Here is a 27,825-nt window from a genome sequence, read left to right as displayed (position 1 = left end):
CATGAAGCGAACAAAATGCTGCCGATGACTGGATTCGAACGTCAATTTTCTGGCCGCCATGTTGAAATAAAAAGGCAGCCTCTGTCTCAAATTGTGCAAAATAAAAAGATTAGTAGTCAGGTGAAAGTTATTGTTATTATAGTCACCTCTATATACAAGTTCCAAGCCAAACTCATTCACAGTGATTATGGCATGATCTAACGATTAATTAATTAAGCTCCACCACATCCAAGACTTTCCTGAAAAAATCCTCTATGCATTATCCTATTATTCAGCGAGACAGTTTTCCTGGAAGATTTTGTGGTGATAGAAAAACAAAATGGTTCAAGTCTTGTTGAGAGTGGTTCCAAGCAGTTCATGCTGAAAATTTTTTATTTAAACCACATTAAGTTAATTTTAGTGTCAAATTTAGGGCGCTTTGCTACGGTGGTGGCCATCTTGGATTTTAGGCCGTTAGAATGCTCAGAAAAAATGCCACCCTAATTTTTTTCATGTTTATAGTATCATCTAACAAAATCAAGTGAGTTTTTGCTTTTAACAAAAAAAATACACGTATCCTTTTTTTCATGACAAATATGCTGACACTAAATAACCATCCCCGTCATTGCCTGTCAATGCATCAAAATCCCCCAAGACTGGAAGAGTATCGGGCCTGGGGCACTGATCAACCTCACACTCGTGCACTGCATGGAATGTGTCCTTCACAGTGAGATCACTCACCTCAGTCGGAGCATACACAGAGCCCAGGGAAATGACACCCAAAGATTGATGAATCCTCAGTCTCATAATATGCTCGATGACTGGTGTTACATCAATTATCATGGGAGTCATCTTATTGGACACATCTACGGCAACTTCTTGGGCATAGTAACTCAGAGCAACCAGACCAGTAGTATGTATAACCAACCACCATGATCTCACCACAATCTGGTCTCCGAACCCCAGAGAGTGCTGCAATACTGATGTTCAAACTCGGGCTCAGATGATGACCCTCAAGTTCCTTAAAACCCTCATGATCCATTATAGCCCTCAGGCCCTGAAGACCCCTAATACTCCCAAGAATCTTTTGACCACAAAGACACTTTCAGATGCCTAACACCCTTAAGACCCCTAATATCCTTTAGACTTCTTAAGAGCTCTAGGACTCTAAAGATACTTTAGACCCAATATACCCCATTATAACCCTTAGTCCCGAAAGAACCCATCGACCCTGTTGGACCTTCTGTCTGAGGGTGTTCTGCAATAAAATACTTGAGGTGGCCGAGCTTCCGCTAAATCAAATGGCAAAGGTCACCAGTCATAATCAAAAGGCCCCCCCATTGGTAAACCACCTCAGTACCAAGATAAGAGGGTGCAAATTATAATCTATTAATTAAATTTATCTTTCCATTTTGGGGGTTTTTTTGTATACATAGTCAAGGCTCATGGAAGAGCAAGTAAGGAAACAGATGGTGTTCAGAAATGCAAAGCCAGAGTTGAAAAGACCCTTCCCATGCCCTTTTTATTAAAACTGCACAGGGTATATAAAATAAGATTGTCTATGAACTCTCTAGTATTGTCATGTTTTAAATAGGATGCAACGGTTTAATAATGTATTTGATTCACATAGTGTATTTGTAGGTTCATTGCAGATTAATTGTAAAATTCATCATATTTCTTCATTCAATGCCTGTGTGTTGGTGTGGATTGTCACGTACTTCTGTGCGGCGGTTTCAAACACCCCCGGGGAGCAGAGTTCTTCCAATTCCAAGCTTAGAAAACGGAATACATCGAGATACCTATTCTCTTAACCTTTAAAATGATTTCACTTGGATCCTAATTACATCGCAGAAGTAAACGAGCAATTCCAACTGGATTTGTGGGGGTTTCTTTCACACTTTTGGAGGTCATTCGAGAAACCAGAACGCTCCTATTTTAATTTTCTTGTGCTTCACCCTTTTATATTTTATCATTCCGTGTAATTTTCTACTTGTAAAAGTAAACATTCCCTGTCTTTTCGAATTGCATCACGTATGAAGCATTCAATTTTCCATCCTGATCTATGCCTTGTTTACGGGCTCTTCCTCATTCCTGAGGCAATTTTCGATCCCATCAGCACACCTGGCCCTTTGCCATTTGATTTAGCAGTGGCGAGGCCACCTCTTACGTAGAAGTTTATCAAAAGCTTCCTAAAATGTCAGGGTCTATCTTGTTACTGGAGTTTTGAATTGGGGTTTGTGCTGTCATTAGTGTTTTTATTGTTGACTCCTGAGTTTGGCCTCAAAGTTTGTCTTTTGAAAAGACAATTAAGCGAGAAATTCTTGCCTCGGTCAGAGGTGTCACAAGCTTCCAAGAATATTTGGAGCCCAGGCCCTCTCAAACTTCAGATCCTCTCACCCCCAATAAAATATTGAGTGCAGTGGCACGTGTAGAAAAATAAGCTAATCATTTTAGGTGACCCATCGTAACCAAGGGGTTAAAATAGATTTGTGGCACAGAAAAAAAATATTTGGGACACATGCCCCATGGACCAGCGCCAAGTGATGCCCCTGGCCTCAGTCCTGTGACAATCACTGTACCCTCAACGATACAAGCTTGAGCATTGTCAACTGTAACATTATTTCTTTACATTTATTTTTAGAACCACACATAATTATTGAAGAACATTTTAGTCTGGACTCTGGAGATCGTTGGTTGAAAATCCTCATCAATATGAAGGATACCTCGGTGGATTGACCAAGGTTGAGCAATTTGTACCCTAATGGCTTGATGATTTTTTTTGGACTTGTTAGGCTTATATTGTGCAGTTGTATTGCAAACAGATGGCAGGTGCATTGAGGCATATGGAATTTTTTTCCCTTCTTGGATTTGATCTTTGTGAACCTTGGTAACTCATTACCTGGAAGCAGGATAAAAGCAGTTGAGAATGGAAGGGGTGGGGGGCATTTTTGGTGGAAAGATGGGAGGCAATGCAAACTTGGGGCATAGTGTTGGCTGCTCAACTCTCACTTCGCACATCTCCAGAGTTAGTTGGCCTAAAGCACATACGGATATGGTCAAGAAACACTGATATCTGTGGTCTTTGGATGAGGAAAAGTGATCATGCCAAACATCTGTGCTACTTTGGATGAATCTTCTCAAAAGATCTCCTGTAAAGTTCAGGATGGTGATACTGAGTTTGAGGCAACCCATCGCGACACTTCCGTTGTCCCGACGTTGTATGGGCAACCTACAGAAAATATTCTTGAGGTGATCATCACAATTATGAGTGTGGTGGCAATTGCTGGTGGGTATAAATTTATGTTGTTATTTTGAGCAACAAATGCAATTTAATGTTAAACTACATTCAGGGCCATTGGGAATGTTTATTTATTTATTTATTTATTGCATGTTTCAGCCAACTGTAATTGAGCTGTTCCATTCAGAAATGATAAATCTCACATCAAATTGATGAATTGCGTTATGTCCATCGGTGATAGAAAATGCAATGTGAGAGGAGGTGATCATACGTCTTGGATCTGGGGATGCCAGGAAGAAGTAAGTTTTACGATTGAATGGGTACAGTAGCTTGCGACTGGTTAGTGGTGGAGATCAAATAAACACATCAGTTTAAAAACAGATGACAGAATATGGAGAAATTACAATGCTGAAATTTTTGAGAAAGGTTCTGTGACTTTGCCTCCTGTTTTGAAAATGGCAATGATTACCAAGTTTTTAGATCTGAAATTTAAGAAATGTTTGTTTGTGTGTTTGTTTATTTGTGTTTGCCTGTTCGTATGTCCCATCCATAAGGAAAGGTTCCTCACTAGTAATAAAATTATTCGTGTGAGGTTGTTCACAATGGTCCAGACAACAACCACAACCAGGTGTACTCCATTGCGGTGTAAAACACCTTGTCTCTTCGACGCTGAGTTGTTTCAACACTATTTGTTCTCACAGCATATGCACAAACAATGTCTGCCTTAAGAAGTTAGTCTGCAAAAATGGTTTACACAAACTCATGAGTGTTAAAGCTCATGGCTGGCAAAGGCCAAGGAAATCAACAGAGTACAGCCTTGGTAATAGTTCATTGCATCACAGAATGCAAAGTTTATGTTTGTGTTATTTTGGAGAAACAAAAGAAGGATTTAAGACTTGAATGTGTTGAAATCAGTCCTGTAGTACTTGGGACAAACTCTTGTTTAATTTTTTTTTAATGAATCAATGAGAAGTGAGACTCAGGATTTTGAAGGCTCAACGGGACCCAGGATAAATCTTTATGTTTGGCCTGATGTCGTAATTGGTTTGTTAACATGGTGTCTTGTGTTTGAATCATGCAAGTAGGCATAAAATCCAACTGCATTAACCATTTTCATGGAAGAGTTGATACAAACACTAAACGCGATGGGATTGTGTTATTTGGGTCCGGGTGGTTTCAACATTAATGCATCTCTCAGGTAACGTGGGGCTGCTGTCCTTGACTCTGGCCTCACGGCGTCTCCCAGCAGCACTATTTGGGTTGATGGCCAGCCTCATCTGCAGCGATCTCCTTGTTGCTGGTTCTGTGATGTCTGTTATTCCCATAGAGATACGTCAAAATGGCTGGCTACAGAATAAGGTGATCATTTCCATCCATGAACTTTGATCTTTTCCGTCTGTCTTCATGACCCTTATCTATAATTACATGCTCTAGTAATAACAATATGAGTTCCCTTGCAAGTAACTTCAACATGGGAGGAGGCCATTAAGGCCCATCAAAGCTTGCACTGTTATTACCAACTTCTGGCTTGTTTTCCATGCGCTGCCCTTATTAAATGCTGATCATCAAGCCAAGAAGCAGCATATACCATTTTAATGTCTTTAGTATGACTCGGCCAACGTTCGAATCACCAACCACCCAGACATAGAGCAGACGCTCTAACCATTACGCCACCGAGGCTTGTCAAATGGCCTTATCAGTCATGATACCCTCATCAGACAGCCTTTTTACTGATAAGGTTGTCTTGTGTTTGGATAATTGATGCAATTGATTGCACTGTTGTATTGAGGCAGATCTGCTTATACATATACAAAGTAGCTGTCTTTGGGCTTTCTAGTCTGGGCTTGATTCCCAGCTAAACTGAAACTGTCATCAGGGGTGTTTGGGAATTCTGTTTCCCCTTTGGAGGAGACGTTGAGCCAGCTGTCATGCCTGATACCATTCACTTGTGGACGTTACAGATCCCATGATAACCTTTGGTCCCAGTAGGCCATTGTGTTTCTTTGCTGATGCTAAATTCTAACATACTGCCTTAATCCACAGGCGACACTGCATCAAAGACAAAGCAAACCTTTAGCTTGGTGCTACATTAATACACAAATTATTAAACTTATGTTTTAGTCATGTATGGTAATTGGAATTTATCCCCCCCCCCCATCACATGGTTAGATTACTGATTATGGTTAGTTGTTATATTTACAAAACATTTGACTACTTTTTTTTTATCCTCGTGGAATATACATAATTCTTCACTGTCAATTATTCACAAATATTGGAATCAATTTTTCAAAATGACTTTTGACTTCCTCTGTAGGATATGTGCTGTGTGGTTGGTTATCTTGCATCCTTGGCAAACGTGTCCGCAATGTTGGGTCTGGTCGCCATAGCACGAGACCGCTACCATTTCATCATTCACTGTCTGGTGTATCCACATCATGCCAAACCATGCCGCATCACTCTTATGCTCTTTGGAATCTGGCTCATGGCGGCACTCGGTAGCTCTCCACCACTTCTGGGCTGGTATGGCTGAAAGAGTGAATGATAATTAACTTTAACTGTGTGCATGAAATTAGAAGGCAAATTGAAAGTCCAACTTGATTCATTTCTTCCCTCCCTCAGGGGCACTTATGAATACCTTCCAGAGGCATTCACCTGCGTCACACAGTGGTCAGCTAGTCTGTCATATTCAATTGCCTTTTGGATCTCCTTGTACGTGGCTCCAGCGTTTGCCATGTTTTTTACATATGGCAGCTTGCTGCGTGTGGCTCACCTGCATGCCCAAAAGATCAGGGACATTCGGGCACAGATACTAGCCAATCCAGCATGGTAAGGATCACACCAAAGACCTGTACACTTCTACTTTTATCTTCAAAACCAATGCAATCACAAACAACAATAGGCTGACTGTAGATGGTTGTTTGTTTGGGTTTAGTGCACGTGCAAAACGTCACAATCGAAAAGATGAGTTTGTCTGCATCAGAGGAAAGATAATGAAAACGAATGTTCTCAATGAAAAATTGGAAGAGGTATGCCAAATGGAGTGAAAACGAGAAAGCATCTGAAAATTCAAAGCCCATCCATGTCTGCTTTATATTCAGACTACTACTTCTTCCAGATGCTAAACATGATGAAAACAGATAAATAAATAAATAACGAATAAAAATTGATGATTTTTAGGTGACCTTGACCTTTTGACCTCCAAATAAATCGGCTTCAGTGACCCAATATGCAAACCCTACTCGAATTTCATGTTAACCGGATGAAATGTGAAGATTTTTTGCAGCCTTGACATTTGACCTTCTGATCTAAAAATGAACAAAAAAAAAAAAACAATATGTTTCTAGCCTTTGATTGGTGAACCAATTCAGTGACCTATTATGCAAATTCTTAAAAATTCAGGTCAATCGCATAAAAATTGATGATTTTATGTGACGCTGACCTTTGACCTTTTGACAAAATTCTTAATTTCTCTTCTGCATATTCTCATAATAAAGCTTTGTTGAAAATTTGATGTTAAAAAGCTTAAATTGTGAAAAAGTTACGGCCCGGACAGTCACTCAGACAGACACACACAAGTGATTGCAAAACCCAGTCTCCTGCTGCATGGACGACGGACTTTCTCAAGAGTTCGTAGAACACATTACCTCAAGGAGTCTTGAGAAAAAGGACACGGAAAGGGTTTAACTCTCGTCTTGAGTTACCAAGCACAATGTATATTTCTTACAAACCATGATTTTGTCTGCATCTCAGGATTCCTCAACACTGACATTGTAAGCGGGACGTTTTATTGGTCGAGATCGTACAAAATGGTGTATTAATATGTTGTCCAACTACTGCTAAACAGGTGTTTGGAAGTGGCAAGAAGGCGATTTGTGTTCTACAATGTTCAAACATATAATTCAAATCAAATTTAATTTAAAAAAGGCTGTAGGAAAAAAAAAAATTTTTTTTGCAAGTTTACTGCCATTGAAACATCATCTTTTCCACCACCTTATTTAACTTGTGAAATTAGTTATTTGGGCCTGTTGTTTGTGTCCTTTATGATATCCTAACAACAGTAAGTTTCCTCTTTGGAATGATTTCAAATTTTACTTGACACCCAGACATGCAGACAGACTAAAAAAAATTACCTTACTCATCATCATCCCTGTGCATGTGCACTCGGGTCGAGATTCCATACAAACTCAGAGCCAAAGTATTGCTAAACTGCAGGTTTGTGTTCCAACTCATGTTGCAATTCGTGTTCCACAGTGTTCAAAATATAATATTCAATTGGAATGAAGTCGTTCCTCGATCATAGACAGACAGACAGACAGACAGACAGACAGACAGACAGGGGAACCAATTGCTTAACCTCACTTTTTACTTTGTGCGTGAGCTAAAAAGGCTGAAGTGACAGGTGGATATATCAGGGGTCACACGAGTACATGCAACACAAGTGCATTTGATGTAAAAGTAAGAACCTTTTGCTCAACACAAATGAACGTGAGGATGGCTGGCCCTTGCTGATTGATGGTGAAGCCTGGGAATTGCCATATCACATGTGGTCGATGGTGTGTGTGTGTGTGTGTGTGTGTGTGTGTGTGTGTGTGTGTGTGTGTGTGTGTGTGTGTGTGTGTGTGTGTGTGTGTGTGTGTGTGTGTGTGTGTGTGTGTGTGTGTGTTTTGGAAGGGTGGGTATATCAAGGGTCACAAATGAAAAGGACAAGGTAGATGAAAATCAAAAGTTGGGAGAATTGGATCAGTGATAAAAAGTCCATTGTGCTTCTGACCCTTGATAACATTCTCCCAACTTTGGGTTTCTATTTACCCTGTCCTTTTAACCATGACCCCTGACATCCCCCCCTCTCCTATTCCATTCCATTCCATTACAACTACTCCCACACACACCACAATCCATGTACATACACTGTAACGGTAGCGGGTCTTGAAGACCATCATCCAGATGGGTAGGGGATGAGAACGTTTCCGTGTGTGCCCGGGTCATTTGGCATTTAAAAACATACAACCGTGGCAAATTTTCCTGACAGAAGTGGCCGAGCGAGCCATTAGGGATTCGCTTTTCGAGGCGCTTTAATGAGTGAAACCAATCTGCCAGTTTGACGTGTTAATCGCAAATTTTCTTTGTGCAATGGATAACACTGTTGATGACCACACGAGTTCTCAATTAACAATTGGGATTTATTACACAAAATGAGGTAGGGAAGAGGAAGAAGAAGAAGAAAACACAGCTGGTTCTTGTGATTGGTGGGGAAACCAGGGATTGTCCTTATCATGTGTGGTCCATGGTCCTTGAACGTGTCAGAATTCCTGATTTGAGCATGATTCCAGCATGTCAATTCTGCCATTCTGCTAACTTTGCACAATGCTGATATTGTAGCCTGCTTATTACTGCAACTGTTGGAGTACAAATTCACACAAAAAAGATTGTGCACATGGAAAGTTGCACAATGTAAGGGGGTGGGGCTTCTACATGAACACTGGGGCAGGGAAGACGAGAGATTTCTCAGCACTTTGCTCACGACTACCTTTTTTATTTTTTTTAAGTGATTAAATTACACTTCTGCTAACATGAACTACAAAATAACTATTCTAATCTTTTCCCCATTTACCACCGAGGCCAGATTTGTAATAACAATACTCTCTCCCTCTCCTTCTCCCCATTTCTCGGTTTCTCTCCATATCTCTTTATTGTTTTGAAGGGCTTATGGCCAAAACGTTACTTTACATATTTAGCTCACCTGTAACATAGTCCCGGGAAGCTTATGGGATGGCGCGTCATCAGTCCGTCCGTCCGTCCACAAACACTTGCAACTTCTTCTCTAAAACTACGCATACAATTCTGATGAAACTTGACCTCAACCTTCATTACCCATGATGTGCCAAGGTTTGTTCACAATAAAAACAAAAATTGGGGTCGAAGGGAGTGAACAGAGTGGAATGGGGTGGCAGGGGTATGGGAATTACCCTCCAAAATCTAAATTTGCATTCTTCTCAGAAACTACACACACAATTCCAATGAAACTTGACCACAACCTTCATCACTTGTAATGTACCAGAGTAACGCTATTTAAAAAATTGGGGTAGAATGGGACTTATGGGGGAGGGAGTGGGGTGGGGGGTTGCCCCCCCCCAAATTAGGTATTTGCTTTTACATTGGTTCATTGGTACATTTTCTTGATTACGTCTCACATTTGTAATGTCCGGGGAGCAGTGAGACACGGAGAGTCGAGAGGGTAATCGTAACTCTGTTTATTGCATTCCCGGATGCACACTACTACGAGCCTCTAGCGGGCGCGAACAGCTATATGCATTGCAGACACGTGACTATTATCACAACTCCTCCACGCCCCCTCAACGCTCTATGCCAATACACCACGCTCCTCCCTCCTAAAAGTATGATTATAAAATGACAACATTACACTAACCAAAAATCATTGGCACTGTGACACAAAAAGCAACTAGTGCCAAAACGGCACTTAGCAAAAGCATTGGCACCATGTCACAAAAAGCAACTGGTGAAAAAGAAGAACACTAATCATCCAAAAGCCCCAGGTTTCTCGATCTGCCCCGGGCAGATAGCGCCCCCAGACGGCCCATGCTTACACGCCTTCCGGCGAGGTCGAGGTGACACCCCCAGGTGAACCTCCCCCGGCACCATCAAATGCCCCAGTCGACAAGTTGGCTCGTCTCCCTCAGACAAGACCGAATCAGGTAAGCACCCCGGCCTGCAAGCCCCACGGGCGCCAGCGCGGCTGACATTGGCGAGATCAGAGGTTTGCGCTCCATGGCGCCTGGCACGTCTGACCTTGGCAATATCAGGGGTGGGGGTGATGCTGAACAGCGAACCTGCCCCGGCTCCCCGCCATCAACCCGAACCAGGCAATTAGCCGGCTCCATTACCAGCTGTGCCACACCAAAATCGCGCACCAGCGCCGGGCGCAACACCGCCCCTGCCACGGACCCTCCAGGTCGCGGCAAAACAAGCCGAGATCCCAATGCACGTCCACAGGGATGATCAGCATTGGCTGGACGAATAGCAACGTCATACAGCAGCAGAAACATCGTTTGCGCAGATGCAAACTTCTCTTTACGTACAGCGCGTTCCCACAGTATAATTTTAACACATGAGGCTGCAGCGAACTGCGGACTGTCATCGAAGACCGGGATCTAGAAGACCTCTTTATTCGCAACGATCTTCTGCAAGTTCTTCACATCAGAGAAAGCATTAATCCCAATCAAACACATTTTGCTCACACGCGGACTGTCGGCATTTGCTTTTATAATGCCATGCTTAATCATTCGTGCTGCGAGAATCAAACATACAACCATTAACAAATCATGAACCACGCTGCGAGCAAGCCTCTTGGTTGTAACAACGTCGAGGCGACTTGCATGCAGGTCCTCGTCTGAACGGCGAAGAGGACACCGTCGATCGTCGCGCACCGCAAACTTCCTGGATGCGACCGGTTCGCTTTGGACTTGGCACAGTGCCAACACATCAACCCGGTTGGTTGATCCGGACGAAGGTGGACCCTCCACGCAACGCAAGCGTGAGAGCCCGTCGCAGCTGGCAAGCTCCCCGTTGCTCCGGAACCATATATCGTCATTGTCGGAAGCAAGGAACAGACACCAACGTCGTACCGCCGCGGCCCCTGCCACCGGGAACTCGCCCTCGGGTCTCGAGGGAGGCCCCGGGCCCAAACGGAGGTACGGGGCCCGAAGGAGACACAGGCGCACCTGGTGATACGAACTCCGAAAGAGGAACCTCCTCCCACCGACTCTCTAATCGGCTCGGCACGGGACGCCCAAGGTGAATGGCTGGCGCCGTCCAGTCTCGCCCGAGGCTAGTCAGCCAGTCTCGGCCCAAAAGCGCAGGCCCCTCCCCTCGTACCACAAACAGCAAGAGCAGGGCGCTTTGACCTTGGTAGGTCACCGAGACGTCTGCCATAGCAAGTGGTGTAATCGCTTCACCGGTGTACGTGTACAGCGTGAGGGTATCCCTGACCAGGTGAAGACCGCGGAGTTCACGAGCGGTGTGTTCGCCTATGATCGACACCGCGGCCCCGGTATCAATTTTAAAAACGATCGGAGTCTCGTTCACCTCGATCTCCACTGCCATTGGTCTTGTTACCATCGGACCAATTGAAAACAGGCCCATCAATGGCTGCAGGTCCCGCTCCGGGTTGTCCGGGTTGCCCCATGCAGGTTGCAGGCCTTGCCCCGGGATGTAAAAGCGTACGTCATGCACAAAACCTCACACAGGTTGCATGTCTCGACCCGGGACGTAAAAGCGTACGTCATGCACAAAACATCGTACCGGCTGCAGGTCTCACCCCGTGTCACTGGGGTTGCCTCGTACCGGGTGTAGGTCTCGCGCCGCGTCGCTGGGGTTGCCTCGCACATCGCCATCTATGACCGTTATAGTGGCCAATGACACTTGGCACACATGCTGTAGATGTCCCTGAGTGTTCACATCGCCGTACAACTGGCCGCATTGCAACGTCTGGCCACGGTCCGCACCGAAGACTGTGCATGCGGTCGTGGACGCCTGGTACATCACGCGAACCTCCGGATCACCTGTCATGCTCTGGCCAGCGAGGGCTCGGACATCCCTCAGAGTCTGTGCAACGGCCGACGCCATTTCGACTACTGAGTTGAATGTAATGTCTTCGTCCTTTAGCTGTGGAACCGCCAAAACCATTTTCGCATCTTGTAACCCAGAAATAAAGCGATCCCTGAGTCAAGCTGGAAGCTTCCCCGCCGTGAACTTGCAGGCCACGGACGAATGCTTCACTCTCGTCATCCACATCATTCGCGTGGATATAGCACCCCAACTGTTCTGAAAACAATTTGAAGTCGTCTCTGACGAAAGCGGGCACCCGTCCGTGCGCGTGCCCCGACCATCAACCATCCTCATCGCCAATGTAATGTCCGGGGAGCAGTGAGACACAGAGAGTCGAGAGGGTAATCGTAACTCTGTTTATTGCGTTCCCGGATGCACACGACTACGAGCCTCTAGCGGGCGCGAACAGCTATATGCATTGCAGACACGTGACTATTATCACAACTCCTCCATGCCCCCTCAATGCTCTATGCCAATACACCACAACGTTGAATTCCACATCAGAATCATTATTCCACCAGGTGAGTGCCCAGGGATATTGCCCTTATTTTTGTTTAATTGGGGCAGTAGTCAGCAACACCTCTGTCAACGTCTGATTGACAATATTCCTTGTATGAAAACTACCCTGATGTTAAATAAATTCTGGAGAGTGGTGGAATATTAATCTTTTTTTTTTTTGTATACCTTGGTCGAGGCTCGTATGAGAGCTAACACACAACTCACAGCAAGGGGCATGAGACAAGAGGGGCGGGAGTGGGAGGGACAAAACAGTGGGGAACAGACACATTAGGTGAACTGTGGAAGGGAGAGGGATGGGGATGGGACGGGGAACATGGCGAAGAGAAGATGGACATTACAGGGACTTTCAGGAAAGAAAGCAGGGGAATTGAAGGAAGTGGGCTTGGGTGGATTATCGGGGGTAGAAAAGATCGAGGATTTGGATGGGGGAAGATAAGAGGTGGTGGTGAACAGCTGTTTTGAAAGCCTGGAGGGAAGAATGGGAAAGAATAGAGTGAGGAAGTTTATTCCAAAGGCGGGAAAATAGAGGAATGAAAGAGTGAAGATGAGCAGTGATTCGTGATTTTGGTAGTTTTACCAGAAGGGGGTTGTTGGCGGACCTTGAGCGCCCTGTGGAAATGTGGTGCAGACAAATCGCAGAGAGAGCAGGGGGGGCAAGGCTGGAGAGGAGTTGGTAGAAGACAGAAAGACTACCGACCAACCTGCGGTGATTGAGTGAGAGGCCCAAAGACTCAGCTTCATTGCGGGAGATGCCGATGATCTTAAATGCCCTGGTTTTGACAGCGTGAATCCGAGAAAGGTGGGGGGCAGGAGCACCAGCCCAGAGGGGAGAGCAGTACTCCATCAGGCTACGGACAAAAGCTTTGTAAGTGGTCAGCAGCTCAAAAGGGCCGAGGAAGGACTTTGCACGACAGAGGATTCCCAGTCCGCGACTGGCTTAATCTGTCGGCCAGTATATATATATATATATATATATATATATATATATATATATATATATATATATATATATATATATATATATATATATATATATGTATATGTATATGTATGTATATATATATATATATATATATATATATATATATATATATATATATATATATATATATATATATATATATATATATATATATATATATATATATATATATATATATATATATATATATATATATATATATATATATATATATATATATATATATATATATATATATATATATATATATATATATATATATATATATATATATATATATATATATATATATATATATATATATGTAGGGTGAATGTACTGATTCTGGCTCACTTTCCCCCATGTTAATGAATGGGAGGTTCTCAGCGATTCATATTTTTTTCCCTAAAAATAAACCCCCTTTTTATCCCAACCTGTTGAATTCGCTGCTGTAGAAATATCTAAAACATGTAAGTGAATGGAAATATTAATAGCCTCCCCTTTTAGCCGAGGAGCACTTTTTTTTCAAATAACCAATGCATATTGTTTTGCTCACTCATTGATCCTATAAAGATTTGTTCATTCTCAAATTCCTTCAATAGTTTAATTTTCTTTGCACAATAATCCCCATCTAAAATATTTAAAAACAAAACATTTGAATCTCTATATTTTTCAAGATACCCCTTTTGTGTCATTATGAAATGATCTACTTCTCTTAATGCTCTCATCTGACTACCTCCTGAGTTGCATATCATTTTTGAGATTGTAAAAAAAATATTTTTCCATTGTTCAATTGATAACCAGCAAAGTTTTCAGTCCATTCAAGGATATTAATTTTTTTCTTTACATCCTCTAATTTACAAGTTTTTAAATTGATTCGCTTATTTGTTATATTTACCTTTGTTTTAGTTATTTTTTTCAATGACTTATTTGATATTTTTCACATTCATTATGTTTTCCATTTATATACCAAGACTGAGATTTTCTCCACTCTTTAGTTTGATTAATACTTGGTTCGACCATTAAAAAACCCTAACCCATATTCTATTTAGTTAAAACTTGTATCCGTATGGAGCACAATCTATTCTATACACTCTATCATACAATATCCATATGGAACACAATCTATTCCATTATCTAAAATAAATCTCTTATCATCAAAGTCTCCTAATACCTTTTTATTTACTTCTTCACTATATATGTTATGTTTTTAATCTTCTTATTGTATTCATTTTCCTATATTCTTCTTTCTTATTCAAACAATTATAATAATTTCTAAAAGTTATTGATTTCTTTATTACATATTTCTTTATTCCCTTTAACCTTTTAACAATCTGATCACCATACTTATAGGCATATGCCTTTGCTCTCAATCCAATAAACTCACTCATTACTTTTCCACCCAACTCATCCTTAAACTTACCAATAAACTTTTCATTCTTTTCTGAAAATAACTCACTCTTCTTTCTAAAATTACTTGTATCATATACTCCAATATTTTTCTTCATATCTTTATAAACATCATCAGTTTTTAGATCTAGAATAAAACTAACAGTGTCCATATACAACAATGAAACATTTTCACCATACTTTTTCTTTAAGTCATTATACAAACATCAATATCTTTAATAAATCAAGAACTGCTTTTCCAATATAAATTGGTTTATCCATTACAATACTTTCCTTTTTCATATGAATAGCAGAAAAGTTCTCTGAAAATAACTCTTCTCTCTCAAAACTTGGTTTATTTATCAATCTAGAAGCTTCTTTCCAAGATGTTGCAAATCTAATGTTTTGCCTGTTTCTAACATTCTCCATTGTCTTTCCAAAGACAGCATTATTCATCAATTTATAGAATTCCCCTTCAAATTTTACTTTTGTATTTGTTCTCATATCTGTATTGAATTTAATATTCTTTTTCATCCAAGAACTTTGTTTAAATTTTAAAACTCTATGAATTTTAGCTACTCTCAATCCTTCTCCCAAAAACTGTTTCAAGCTTCTCTGATGCAAAACATATCCCTTGCCCTTCTGCAAATGAAGGGCACATTCTGCAAATGTGAATATCTCGTCAATATCATAGAATGTTGCTAATAACTTTTCTGTTGATTTACCTTTAATATTAAAACTTTTATGATAATCACTTAACCATTCTTTCTTTGGGGTTTCTTTCTCACATGCAAAAGGAAGGTCTTTATGCTTATTATAAAGATCACTCGGGTACCTCAAATCAACTTCAAAATAATAACCTTCTTTTTCCTCATTCAATTCCTCTTGAGAAGAAATAACAATATTCATCAAAGCCTTTTCATAATCCTTTTCTTCCATCCACTCTAATTTACCATAAGGCAGAGATTGAGACATTGCCCATTCATACAAATTATTAGCATCAAAATACATCAAATAATTACTATATTTTTCACGATCATAATTTGGAAGATATTTATTATTTCCTTTAGCATATCTTTTTGAACATACTTGTGATATTCCACCTCTCTTAGACTTCTCAATCATCAAAAGCATATCTACATCACTGATTAAATCTATATCTTGTTTTGTCATTTTCAACATTGCAAACCAAGCTAAGCCAGGAGCTGTGAAATAGTGGGCAGGATCTAATCCATAAGAATTTTTATTATGACAGAGTGATCTAAAAGCTTCAAACACATCAGCTAACAATAAAACATCTGATTTTAGATACAAATCATGATATTCCCCACAGTTCTTTATCTTAAATATTTTCCAAATTTCTTGTGTGTGTTTATATTCCTTATCACGTATCTCTTCTTCATAAAGGTTATGAGAGAAACTTTCTTTTTGAAGGAAGTTGTGTTTTTTTAAATCTCATAAATGAATCCATATAATCATAAGGATAAATTTCCTTACTTGTAGGAATTTTCTCTTCACTTTGAATTTCATTCCTTGTTTGAATTTCCTCTCTAGTTAGAATTCCCTCTTTAATCAGATTTTCATCTATAATCAGAATTTCCTCTTTAGTTAGAATTTCATTCAATGTTGGAATTTTCTTTATAATTAGAATTTCATCTTCAGTTAGAATTTCTTCATTAATTGCCTCATTAATTAGAATTTCCTCTTTACTTTGAATTCTCTCTTTAATCTGAATTTCCTCTTTAGTTAGAATTTCCTCTTTTGGAAAGAATGAATTAAGATTTGGAAAAGAGCCCGTGGAGCTTAGATTTGATGTGAGGTCGGCTCGTGGTGTTCCCTTAAAGTTGAAAGAATCGAGAAACCTAATACGAGTTAAAGGTTTTGTGAATATCATTTTTGTAAATGAAATATACTTTTGACTTGTGTTTGTTATGGCAGAAATATTCCCTGGTGTTTTTGAAAGTTCATTTATAAATAGATGTGTATCATAGTTGGCGCTGTTGTGAAGAAAGACTGGAATAAAAGAAGGAAATTTATAATTAAGATTACAACAGGAATGAGTGGGACCTCTATATTTACCAGTAAGATGACAATGATCCCTAACTTTAGACTCCTCAATTTCCTCCTCACAAATATGACAGATATTATTCTTTCTAAATTCTAATTTTTCTTCTTCGGTTAATTTCATCGGTTCATTTGTTTCTTTCATTAATTTAGTTAGTCTTATACAATCCTTTTCTAATTGTTTTACAAACTCTTGTGAGGCTTTTTTTCCACTATAATGTTCAAGTTTATTATACTTTTCTCCAACAGATGATTTGATATAATAACAGAAACCACAAGGAATATGTTTTTGATATTTATTTGTATATGATTCTTTTGGATTAGGAGAAGCAGTATTTATCTTTTTAAGGATACATTCAAAATCAGCGTATATCACAAATGGGTGCATGATAGATTTATTATAATCTTCAAAAGAAATCTTTTCACCAGGTTTAGGCATTGTAATTACAGCTGATTTATGATTACTACAATATTTTGAATGTTGTTCTAATCATTCTTTTGTATGAAATGAATTAAGACATCGCTTAAAAGGATATATTTTGTATGCTCTTCTGAATACCTGAGAAGAGATTAATCTTGATAAATTATTGATGTATGTATAATGTGAATTCTTTCCAACACTAAAATATAAAAGATCAATGCGTGTTTCTTCATTTTTAGAGTTGTTTGTAATATTTAATACCTGAACTTTATTCTCTCTCGTCAATCCATATACATTAATAGAAAGATAATTTAGGAATATCTGTTAGTGGCATTGGGAATTTAAAATCTTTAATATCCAGGATATTCTCATATTTCATATATTGTTTTACAGTTTCTGAATTACAATTTGTTGGATGTAAGTGAGCAACAACAGACCAGAGAAAACATTTATTATCATTGTTCTTAATATTAACAACTGCCTTCTTTAGTTTTATTTATTTTGGTAATTCAATATATGAAGCTTTAAGAGGGTCTGATTTTAAAATGTGTATATCTAAAAAGATGATTAAAAAAAATATTAAATCCACTTCCTACCACTGTATTATCAACATCCTCCTCTCGTCTTGATAGTTCTTCATAAACCCCACAATTCAGAAAATCTTGAAATTATGTTATAAAATGAAGATCTGTTCTCATATAAGGAGTTTGTTCTTCATCTTCTCTTTTCATATTCATTTTCACCCCCATATAAAACTTTAAAGTTTTCATTTCTTTTAATGTCTTTTTAATAACTTTTTCAACATCAGGTTTCACTATTTCAATTGATTCAGCTATTGATGATGGACCGGGTTCTCCAAATTGAAAAATCCTTATTTTAATATGATTCTTAAAAGCTCCATCAGTGTTTTCAATATAATAGTCTCCCTTTACTTTAAACTCATTCTTCTTTTGTTTTTGCAATTGAAGGTGCTTCTTATAACTACTCTTCAAAACATCCTTTGAGCAGATATCACAATGTTTTGTTTTCAACTCAAGAGGAGATATTTGATAAAATAGAATAAATGTGTTTGTTGGATTGAAGGTGTTTTTTATAATATTTATATTTGTGAATACAAACATCACAGTACGTTGTATTCACCATATTTATAGAATAAAACTTTGCTTAAACTTAAATTTTCTTGATGAAAATTTCGTTTAACTTATAGGTGAATCTGTGCTTAAAACCATTTTATCCTCCAACTTTTTTCACTTAATAAATACAATGTTTCAAGACACAAAAGACAAGTTTCAATCAATCTCTTAATTTGTTAAAAATACTGAGAAATATGTCAAGGATGTAAAATTGAACAAAGATAAACATAACAACTATTGGAACAAAACAACTATTGAATAAAAACAATTATGGTAAATAATATGAGTTCTTCAATTTCCTTCAGTGGAAGGGCTTTTAGTATACCTGGAAGAACATCAATTAAAGTATCTCCAACAAAAGTTTCTCCTCTCCTTCTGGCAATATATTTAAAACTAGAAAAAGCAATGAAACAAGAAAAAGTTTCAAAAAATTAAAACCTTATGGATGAAGCTTTAGAAAGAAAAGATAAGACCATCTGTATATATGCAGGGAGAAATTTGTATTTTTTTCAACAACCCTAAATATGTAAATCCTGATGAAATAAAGGATATTAATATATCAGGGGAAATGACATTTCGCTCAATAGTAGTTAAGGATCATGTTAACATTACCTTTAATATTAAGAAATGTTGTAGTTGACTCTGGTAATGAAAAATTGTATTTAGATATCAATCGTAATGTTGTTTCTACGAATTAAATACGAGTCAATATTCAACCGAAGATTTTGAAGATTATGAGAGTGATTATGGCAGGTACGATACCGAGAGTTTATGTTCAAATGATAGTTATGAAAGTAGTTTTATAGATGATTCTGAAGATGAACTTTAGTTTAAGTAAAGTTTTACTTTATAAATATGTTATATTTTGAGCCTCTTGAATTCTCTGATTCTCCAAATGACAAATTTGAGAATTGTCCTGCATGTGATAGAGTGGGATTAAACACAGAGTCAAAAGCCTATAAACAATGTATATTCTGTGATTATCATCGAATTAATGATAATAAAAAATATAAAAAGGAAAATAATTCTTTTAGATTTGCACCAAAAATGAATTACTTTACAAGATTGATTAGAGAAATGAATGCAAAGTATGAGGGTGATAACAACACCTTTCCTTACAAGGGAAGAAACTGAATGTATTAGAGAAATGTTCAAAGGATTGTTGTTATATATTATTCACGATTGTCATTTTCAGGGAAATATCAACACAAGATATTGCATAAATAAAATTATGGATTATCTTGAAATTAATCCTGAACTTAGGATAAAATATAGAGTTTATAGAAAAGCCAATAATAAATTAAATAACCTGTTTTCCAAATATATAAATGAATGATTTTTTAGGCATTTGGGAAAATAAGATAAAATTTAACCACCATAAAAATCTCCCAAATTCATTAACATGCCTCATAGTTGGTTCAAGCAGATGTGGAAAAACCTGCTTACTTTAGAAGATGCTCCTGACTCCCAACTTTTTAGATTATTATAATTTAATAATTTTCACAAAGTCGAGGTTTCCACCAGAGAATCAACTACTCTAACAAGGTTTTAATGCTGGTCTTCAAAAAGAAGATATAATCGGTTTATTTAAACTTCAAAAAAACCAAAATGATTATAACACTGAAGATATAATACAACTATTTTGAGATGCACAGAGATGTAAAAAGAAATCAAAACCGATAACTTGTATTCTTAGTGATAATACGGATGATATACCGTCTCCCCAAGATTTGGATAAATCAAAAAAGAACCTTGTTATCTTTGATGATTGTGTTAATGAGAGAAACCAAACGGTAATGGACAGCTACTACACAAGAGGGAGACATTTTTCTGGTCATTGCATTTGTCTTAGTCAATCATACTTTCAACTTCCTCGTCGTTCCATCAGAAACAATGCTAATACTTTTATTTTATTCAAGTTAAATTCCATAGATATAAACAATTTTTGGAGAGACAATTGTTCTACATTATGCAGTAAAAAAAGAATTTGGGGATTATATGAAGCACACGACTGAAAAATATAAATATATTGTTGTGAAACAAGATGAGATATTATATGACATTTTCCAATAAATAAATGGATGCGAAAGAAAGATCAAGAAGATTTTCGGAACATCAAGAGTTGGTTTCAAAAGTTGTAAAACAACAGGAAGACATAAAGAAGAAACGCAGACAGAAACTAATGGGTGAAGAAGCATTTGAAAGAAAACAAGAGAAATTTTTTAAACCACATTTATAAACTTCCAAATAAAAAATTATCGATGTTTCCACAGTTCCCTCAATAGAATATACTCCTAAAAAACTTCAAATGATAAAAGATTTCAGTCAAATGATGGAAGAAGAATTAGAACATATAAGAGAATTAGAATATGATGATGAAGGATTATTTCAACAACTGGAGGAGATTAATCACCCCCCTGATTATATTGTGAATGCTCTTCAAAACAATGAATATTCAGCGGATTCAAAAACCAAAGCAGGACTCATTGCAACAGAACAACCAGCAATATTTCGTCTTGTTCAAGAAAAGGTATTGATATTTAATGATGAATTCAAGTTCTTGGGTTCTGCTCAACCCCCTGTTAAACTAACTCTGAGATTCATGTTTCTTCTCACAAAAGATGGAAGACAAGGTTCAACTGCGAGGGGTGAATCAAAGTATTTCGTGAAACCATTGGATATGAAAAATAATGATGATAGAGTATATATTGATCTGCTGAACTCTGATAATGAAAGGGTTAGTCTTTCTGGTAAACGTGGCAAGAATGAGAAGGAGAAACACATTATTCAGGCTTTAAGTATCCTTGGTTCAGGTGTTAGTTTTCTTCCAAATGACCCATCACAATTAGTTAATAGACTGTTATTGTTGTTAAGTAGTAAGAAAGCTGGAAATAACAATTGTTTTAATGAAGCATCAGCCATTTTAGACCAGTTGATGAGCATGAAAATAATGAATAAATACCAATACAAAGATATTTTATCTCATATTCAATAAGATGAGAAGCACAATCCTCAGTTTCATTTTCACAACAAGCAACCACACATCTTCATTCCCATACCCACTACAACTTGATCCAACAAAAGAATATGAGGCATCTTTATTGTCCATGGAAACGGATAATACCTTATTTAATATAACTGAGAAAAATGACAAGTTTAGTTATAATCCGGGAAGTGGAAACAAAACGATAACAGTTTCACCTGGAGCATATGAGATTTCTCAAATATCTTCCGAAATTGCTCATCTTATGAAAGCACAGGGTGATGAACCAAATAATATTGTTATACATATTCAAAAACATGCTTCAAAATCAACGATTAAACTCAAAAATAACTATAAGGTTGATTTCACAATTGATAATTCATTTAGAGTTATTGGGTTTCTCCTCAAAAAAGATTGAAACTAATGGGACGTTTTACAGTGATAATGTCATTCAAATATCCTCAGGAATAAATTCGGTATTACTTCACTGTGATTTGATTGATGGTGCTTATAATGATGGAATAAGAACAAATACAGTATTTTCATTCATCGCATACTCAACCCCAATTGGTTATAAATTAAACATGGAACCCAAAAATTTGGTTTATCTCCGTGTCAGGAAAAACCATACACAGATTAAATTTTAGGATAATCAACCAAGATAATCGTATGATTTCTTTAATGGAGAAGTTATATCCATCAGAATTCACCTACGTGAAGTTTTCCAATAAGTAAATACGATGATTGTGAGGAAACATGAGTTGCGAAAATATAAAATAATTACAGGGGATGCGATGTTCCTTTCCCCATATTACAAGGGTGAAGATATGTATCTTGGTAGAGGATACTATAAATCTAAGAGACAAAGGGGTGTCGGACATCACTTTAGAGGAGAAGGGATAATTGATACTCAAATGGGTATCGGTTCAACTATTCTTAAACAAAAACACCAAATTGGTTCAACTGCTTCTGCTGTGGGAAATGTAGCAAGTGCTGTAAAGAGTATAAAAGATGCCCAAAAGGAATCTCATAAATTACAAGCAATAAAAGAAATTAAGAAAGGCAAAACTCAGTTGTCCCCCCAATAACGACAGAAAATAATTCAAATAGTGGGTCAGGGTTTCAAAAGTTTTAACATCTTTTTTCCTAAATAAATACAAGTATGGAAGCAATTGATAGTATCTATGATTTGGTAATAATATTATCATCTCAAACTCCACTAAAAAAGATTACTTCAAGGTCAATGCCATAACTGCAACAGACTGGAATGCAAATGGTACAAAAAGTTTTGAAATAAATAATCAACAAACTTATTTGAATCAATCCGAAAGTTTCTTGTTGTGTAAATTTACATTCACCAAGGCTGGGAATAACACAAACGCTATACTCGTAAATGATTTCTTCTGGAAAATGTTTGATAGTGTTCGTTTGTACATTGGAACACAAGAAGTTGAAGCGGTTGATTATGTCTCTGCTGTATCTGAAATGATGAAATTTTCACTATATTCATTCAGTGATAGAATGGGGAAAGGGGCTGTCGAAGGTTTTATTTCTGATATGTCAACGGGAACAAACACAGACCCTGGATATCCTCAAAGGAAAGCAATGTATAATGATGATACAAAAGCAGTTAATAGTTTTACTGTGGCAGTTCCTCTTAAATGAACATTTGGATTTTGTGATCATGATAAAGGTCTGTATGGTCTTAAAATTAGATTTCAACTACAAAGGAATGATAATGAAAATAGATTACTTTTTGGTGTTGGTAATGCTTTTGCTGATCAGAATAAATTTGTAATTGATGAAATGAGTTGGCATATTAGTGAATATACTCCTAATGTTAAAACAGAAGAGATGTTGAACAGAAGGCAAAACTCAAAGAAACCATTCAGTGTATCATAACTTAAAAGAAGATGTCAACACGTTAAACTAAACCAAACCACTTCCACATGGAATTTGGGTGTTCTGGAAGGAAAGCCACGATATCTGTGGATCATTTTTTAAAAACCAGATGGTTATACTGCTACAGATAAGAATAATGCATTGAGTGATAATGCTAAGGTGAAACAACTTCGTGTTTCTCTCGATGGAACATTTTATCCACGAGATAGATTGGAAAGTAATTGGGAAAAAATGATTTTGCTGAATCATACAAGTCTTACCAAAAGGTGTGTGAAAGTAATGGAAATAAAGAACCTATTTTGGATATGACAGCATTTAAAAGTTTGTATACAATCTATGCATTTGATCGGAGTGCTCAAAAGAAAACTATAAAGTCGAATCGAGTGGATACTTCGCTATACATTGAAAGAGGAGAGAGTGAAGAAGTTGATACATATCATTTGCTTTTGGAAGAAACAGAATTACAACAAATACAGATAATGGTGTTATGATTAGTCTCACTATTTTTTGTAAAATAAATGAGTGGCAAAGTAGCAACTGGGGTATATGTTAATCAAATCAATCTTCATAAACTATTATCTTGTGTTCAAAATCAAAAGCCTTGTACGATTAACGTTAATACAATTCAGAGAAAAGGAGCAGTAAGAATTGTTGTTTTTCTCACAAGAGAACAGGTTAAAATCTTGAACGATACTGGCTTACTTAAAATTAAAATGACAAAACCCATGTTAAAAAATATTCAATTAGAGATACGAGTGGAGGATTTCTTCCATTTTTAATTCCTTTATTTGCTCGTTTCAAGTGCAGTTGGAGCATTGACTGGTGGTATTTCAACAGTGGTGAAAACTGACAACGAAAGGAAGGCTCAACTCCAGGCTCAAAAATAATTGGAAAGACATAACAAAGAGTTGGAGAAACAAATTAGTGGAGGTGGTGTAATTGTAGATTTTGCTGAAAAACTTGAAAATCTGCCTGATAAAGCGAGATTGTTAGTTGGAGATATGCTTTCTTCTATCGCACAAGCAGGTGTGAAATTAACTAAAAGGGGTAATGGATTATATCTTTCTAATAATTAAATGAGCATTGATGAGTGGTTTAAAGAATTTGGAAAGAATGTAACATCAAATTTACAACTTGTCAAATATTGTAAGAAATTAAAAATTCATAATGTGGTTATTTGTATGAGAGATGAATTAAGAAACGTGCCTAAACATACAAAGTATATTATTATGAACTTAGAAGATAATAATGAGAACGGTTCTCATTGGGTTTGTGTTTTTAATAGTCAAGACAAATATTATTTTGAGAGTTTTGCTCTTCCACCACCTGAGGAAGTCATAAAATTCTTCCAGAATGGTGTTTATCAAACATTTCAAGTCCAAGAATTAAATTCCAAGTGTTGTGGTCAATTATGTCTATATGTGTTATTTCAACTCAACACAAATAAAAAAAAATTATGACATTATTTTTAATATAATATAAATGACTTTTGTTGGTAAAGATGGCTCTATCTTTGGTGTATCCCAAGAACTGGATATTGATTTATCAAATTATTACACAAAGGCACAGGCTGAACGACAGAAATATAGTATAACTAAAAATATGAATATGAAAAATGCTTATAATATAAAAAAATTATCCAAGCCTGACTGACGCGAATGACTTGGTGAGATTAAATGATTTATCACAATCTATATATCCTTAAATAAAATGGCCGTGTATTCCAAAGATACAGAAGTGTTGATTTTATCTCCCGGTCATATAGAATTCACAGTTCCAATTAAAATAAATATTTATAAAGAAGGGCGTATCGTTTGTATGAGAATAGAACAATGGTGGTATGTTATGAACGATTTAGGCTATAATTGTTCATTTAAAATTGACCTAGAAGACCTGGAACAATTAAATCAGTCTCATAAGGAAGAATATTATCCACTTGGTATAGAGAATGAGTTTTGTTGAAGCACGATTAGTCAACAGCAAATAAAATAATTTAATAAGGGCAAATATAATAATGGTTTTGCCCTAGTTTATATCATGAAAACAGAAAAAACAGGATTATATATAATAAGTAAGGAAATACAAAATGATTTAACTATGGGAAGATGGGGAGGTGTTTCGTGTCATAATATTATTCTGTCATATATTTCTAATATATAAATGACAGCAAGAAGGCCTCAAGAAAATTATCATTTCTGTGTCCATCCATACCTTCAAGAAAAGGGTATTCGGTGTTTTAATAAATATGTTCTACAACATAAGAATTAGGTATTTCCAATAAAAGATTGGCTTTATGCTGATGTTGATAAACCGACAACTTTAGATTTAATTAGAATGCTAAATAATGAAAAAATTATAAAGTTAAGAAAACGTAAGGCTCTTTTAGAAATTCAAAAGTATTTCTATTGGTTTCCTGTTGTAAAAAAAAAAAAATTGGGATACAGGAAGAACAAGAAATCCCGATAAATAGATGTATAATATTCTATGGGGTGTAAGCGATTCAAGGAGAGTAAGGGATGAGGAAGGAGTTGAAGAAGTGAGGGAAGAGGAGGAAAAGGAGAAGAGAGAGAAGGAAGAGAGGGAGCAGAGAGAGAAGGAGGAGAGGGAGAAGAGAGAGAAGGAGGAGATGGAGGAGAGGGAGGAGAGGGAGGAAAGAGCGAGAATGAATAAATATGAAAATATGGAAACCGGTGAGATTAAAAAAAGATTGGGGGTATTACAGAAAATAAATGAATCTCAACGCACCGAGGAGGAAAACAAATTATTGACAAGTCTATTAGCAATATTTTCGACAAGGCTATTGACATCGTTTTCAAGGACAAGATATTGACTTTAATTCAATTTTTTCAGTTTTTTCTTAAGTAAATGGAGGAGAGAGTGAAGGCATTTCTAAGGATTCTTCATGTTTTAAAAATTAAGATTCAAATGTGCATGTTGGAAACTAAAAAGGTTTTCGCACTCTGGAGGAATTTTTCTCATAAATAAATGAGTTATTGTCTCAAATGTAGAAAGAAAACTAATACTAAAAATATTTCATATTTTAAAAGTAAAAATAATAGGGTTATACAAAAGGTATATGTTTGGTGTGTGGTTCAAAAAAAAATCAATTTATCTCCAAACACAAACTCGGAGGAGATATACAAAAGTTTTTATCAGGAAGTAAATTTACAACTACTGGAATACCAGGGGAATTCCATCTACCAGGGTATTTTTTCTGTGGTCCAGGCACAAACTTGGATAAAAGATTAGATGAGGGTGACAATCCTAAACTGTGGAGCAAACCTATCAATAGGGTTGATGAAGTGTGCATGAGGCACGATATTGATTATGGGAATACCACAACTTTGGAAGAAAAACATGAAGCCGATAGAGAAAATTTGTATAATTTGTCTCTGATACAAAATCCAACCTTGAGAGAAAAAGTTGATAGGTTCATCATAAAGAAGATGATCAGTGCTAAATTGAAACTTGGACTTGGAAATTCAAAAAACTTATAGACTCCAATGATGTCATAAAGATTGAAGAGCAATTCGCTGATGAATTACATAAACCAATATTCACAAAGTTTCAGAGAAGGAAGGTTTATTCCAAGGAAGTTGATTATATCTGGTCCGCTGATTTGATTGAACTAAATAATGATAAGGGATACAATTATGCTTTAACCGTTATTGATTTGAGGAGAAGATATGCGTGGGTTGTCCCTTTAAAAAACAAATCAGTTAATACTCTTATGATAGACTTTCAACAGATATTTAATAAAAGTAAGAGAAAACCTAAAAAAATTGTGGACTGATGAGGGTAGAGAGTTTTTTAATAAGGCATTTATGAATTTTCTAAAAAATAACAGTATTACATTATACAGTACCTTTAATGAAGGAAAAGCCGTTGTTATTTAACGTTTTAATCGCACCTTAAAAGAGAGACCATATAAAAAAATTCACACAACTCGGTTCTCAACAATGGTCCTCTTTTATTCAGGATATTGTGGATAAGTATAATGAAACGATTCACACATCAACGAATATGAAACCATCAGAAACATTTACAAAATTAATATATGAAAAAGAGATTAATGTCAAAAAGCTTAAGTTCAAAGTTGGTGATATTGTAAGAATATATAGGTGGAAATCTCATTTTGAAAAAGGTTATACAAAGCGATGGACAAATGAACTTTTTGTAATTGTTCATGTAATATATACAGTTCCTTGAACTTATAAAGTATATGATTTAGAAGGGGCAGAGATTTTAGGTTCATTTTATTCACAGGAATTACAAAAGTCAAAACTAAGCAAATAAAGGAATTAGAAATGGGAGCAATCGGTTGGCGCTTCACTCCCCTCTACTATACACCATTATGGACACTCGAAGACCAAGTCCGAGGTGTATAACAGGGTTACATTAAAAAAATATATATATATAATGTGTGTCAAGGGGGACGTTCTTAGATCTGTGAACCCCAAACACAGAATCCTCGACTACATAGTCAAGATTAACTTTTGTTTGTTGGTGTGTTTGTGTGTGTGTGTGTGTGTGTGTGTGTGTGTGTGTGTGTGTGTGTGTGTGTGTGTGTGTGTGTGTGTGTGTGTGTGTGTGTGTGTGTGTGTGTGTGTG

At 36.9% G+C, this 27,825-nt stretch overlaps 1 protein-coding gene and 1 long non-coding RNA gene across 2 annotated transcripts in view; one reads left to right on the top strand and one right to left on the bottom strand.

Annotated features, from left to right (window-relative positions):
- The first annotated feature begins 1,691 nt into the window (after window positions 1-1,691).
- The window catches only part of LOC147032075 (5-hydroxytryptamine receptor 2B-like), a 37,395-nt gene continuing 11,261 nt past the window's right edge, over window positions 1,692-27,825 (top strand). Inside the window, exons 1-4 of the mRNA XM_085869371.1 lie at window positions 1,692-3,265; window positions 4,416-4,576; window positions 5,532-5,737; window positions 5,837-6,043. Coding sequence (XP_085725497.1) covers window positions 3,082-3,265; window positions 4,416-4,576; window positions 5,532-5,737; window positions 5,837-6,043 — 758 coding nt within the window. The 5' untranslated portion in view covers window positions 1,692-3,081. The remainder of the gene's footprint in view (window positions 3,266-4,415; window positions 4,577-5,531; window positions 5,738-5,836; window positions 6,044-27,825) is intronic.
- The window catches only part of LOC147032076 (uncharacterized), a 2,065-nt gene continuing 2,013 nt past the window's right edge, over window positions 27,774-27,825 (bottom strand). The window contains exon 2 of the long non-coding RNA XR_015051927.1: window positions 27,774-27,825. This exon is cut by the window's right edge and continues 288 nt beyond it. This is a non-coding gene — a long non-coding RNA (uncharacterized LOC147032076).

The sequence above is a fragment of the Eptatretus burgeri genome, chromosome 2, assembly GCF_056783735.1.
Source record: "Eptatretus burgeri isolate ZD-2024b chromosome 2, Ebu_testis_v1, whole genome shotgun sequence".
NCBI lineage: Eukaryota > Metazoa > Chordata > Myxini > Myxiniformes > Myxinidae > Eptatretus > Eptatretus burgeri.
The sequence above is the reverse complement of the archived record's forward strand: the minus strand, read 5'-3'. Positions and strand labels throughout refer to the sequence as shown.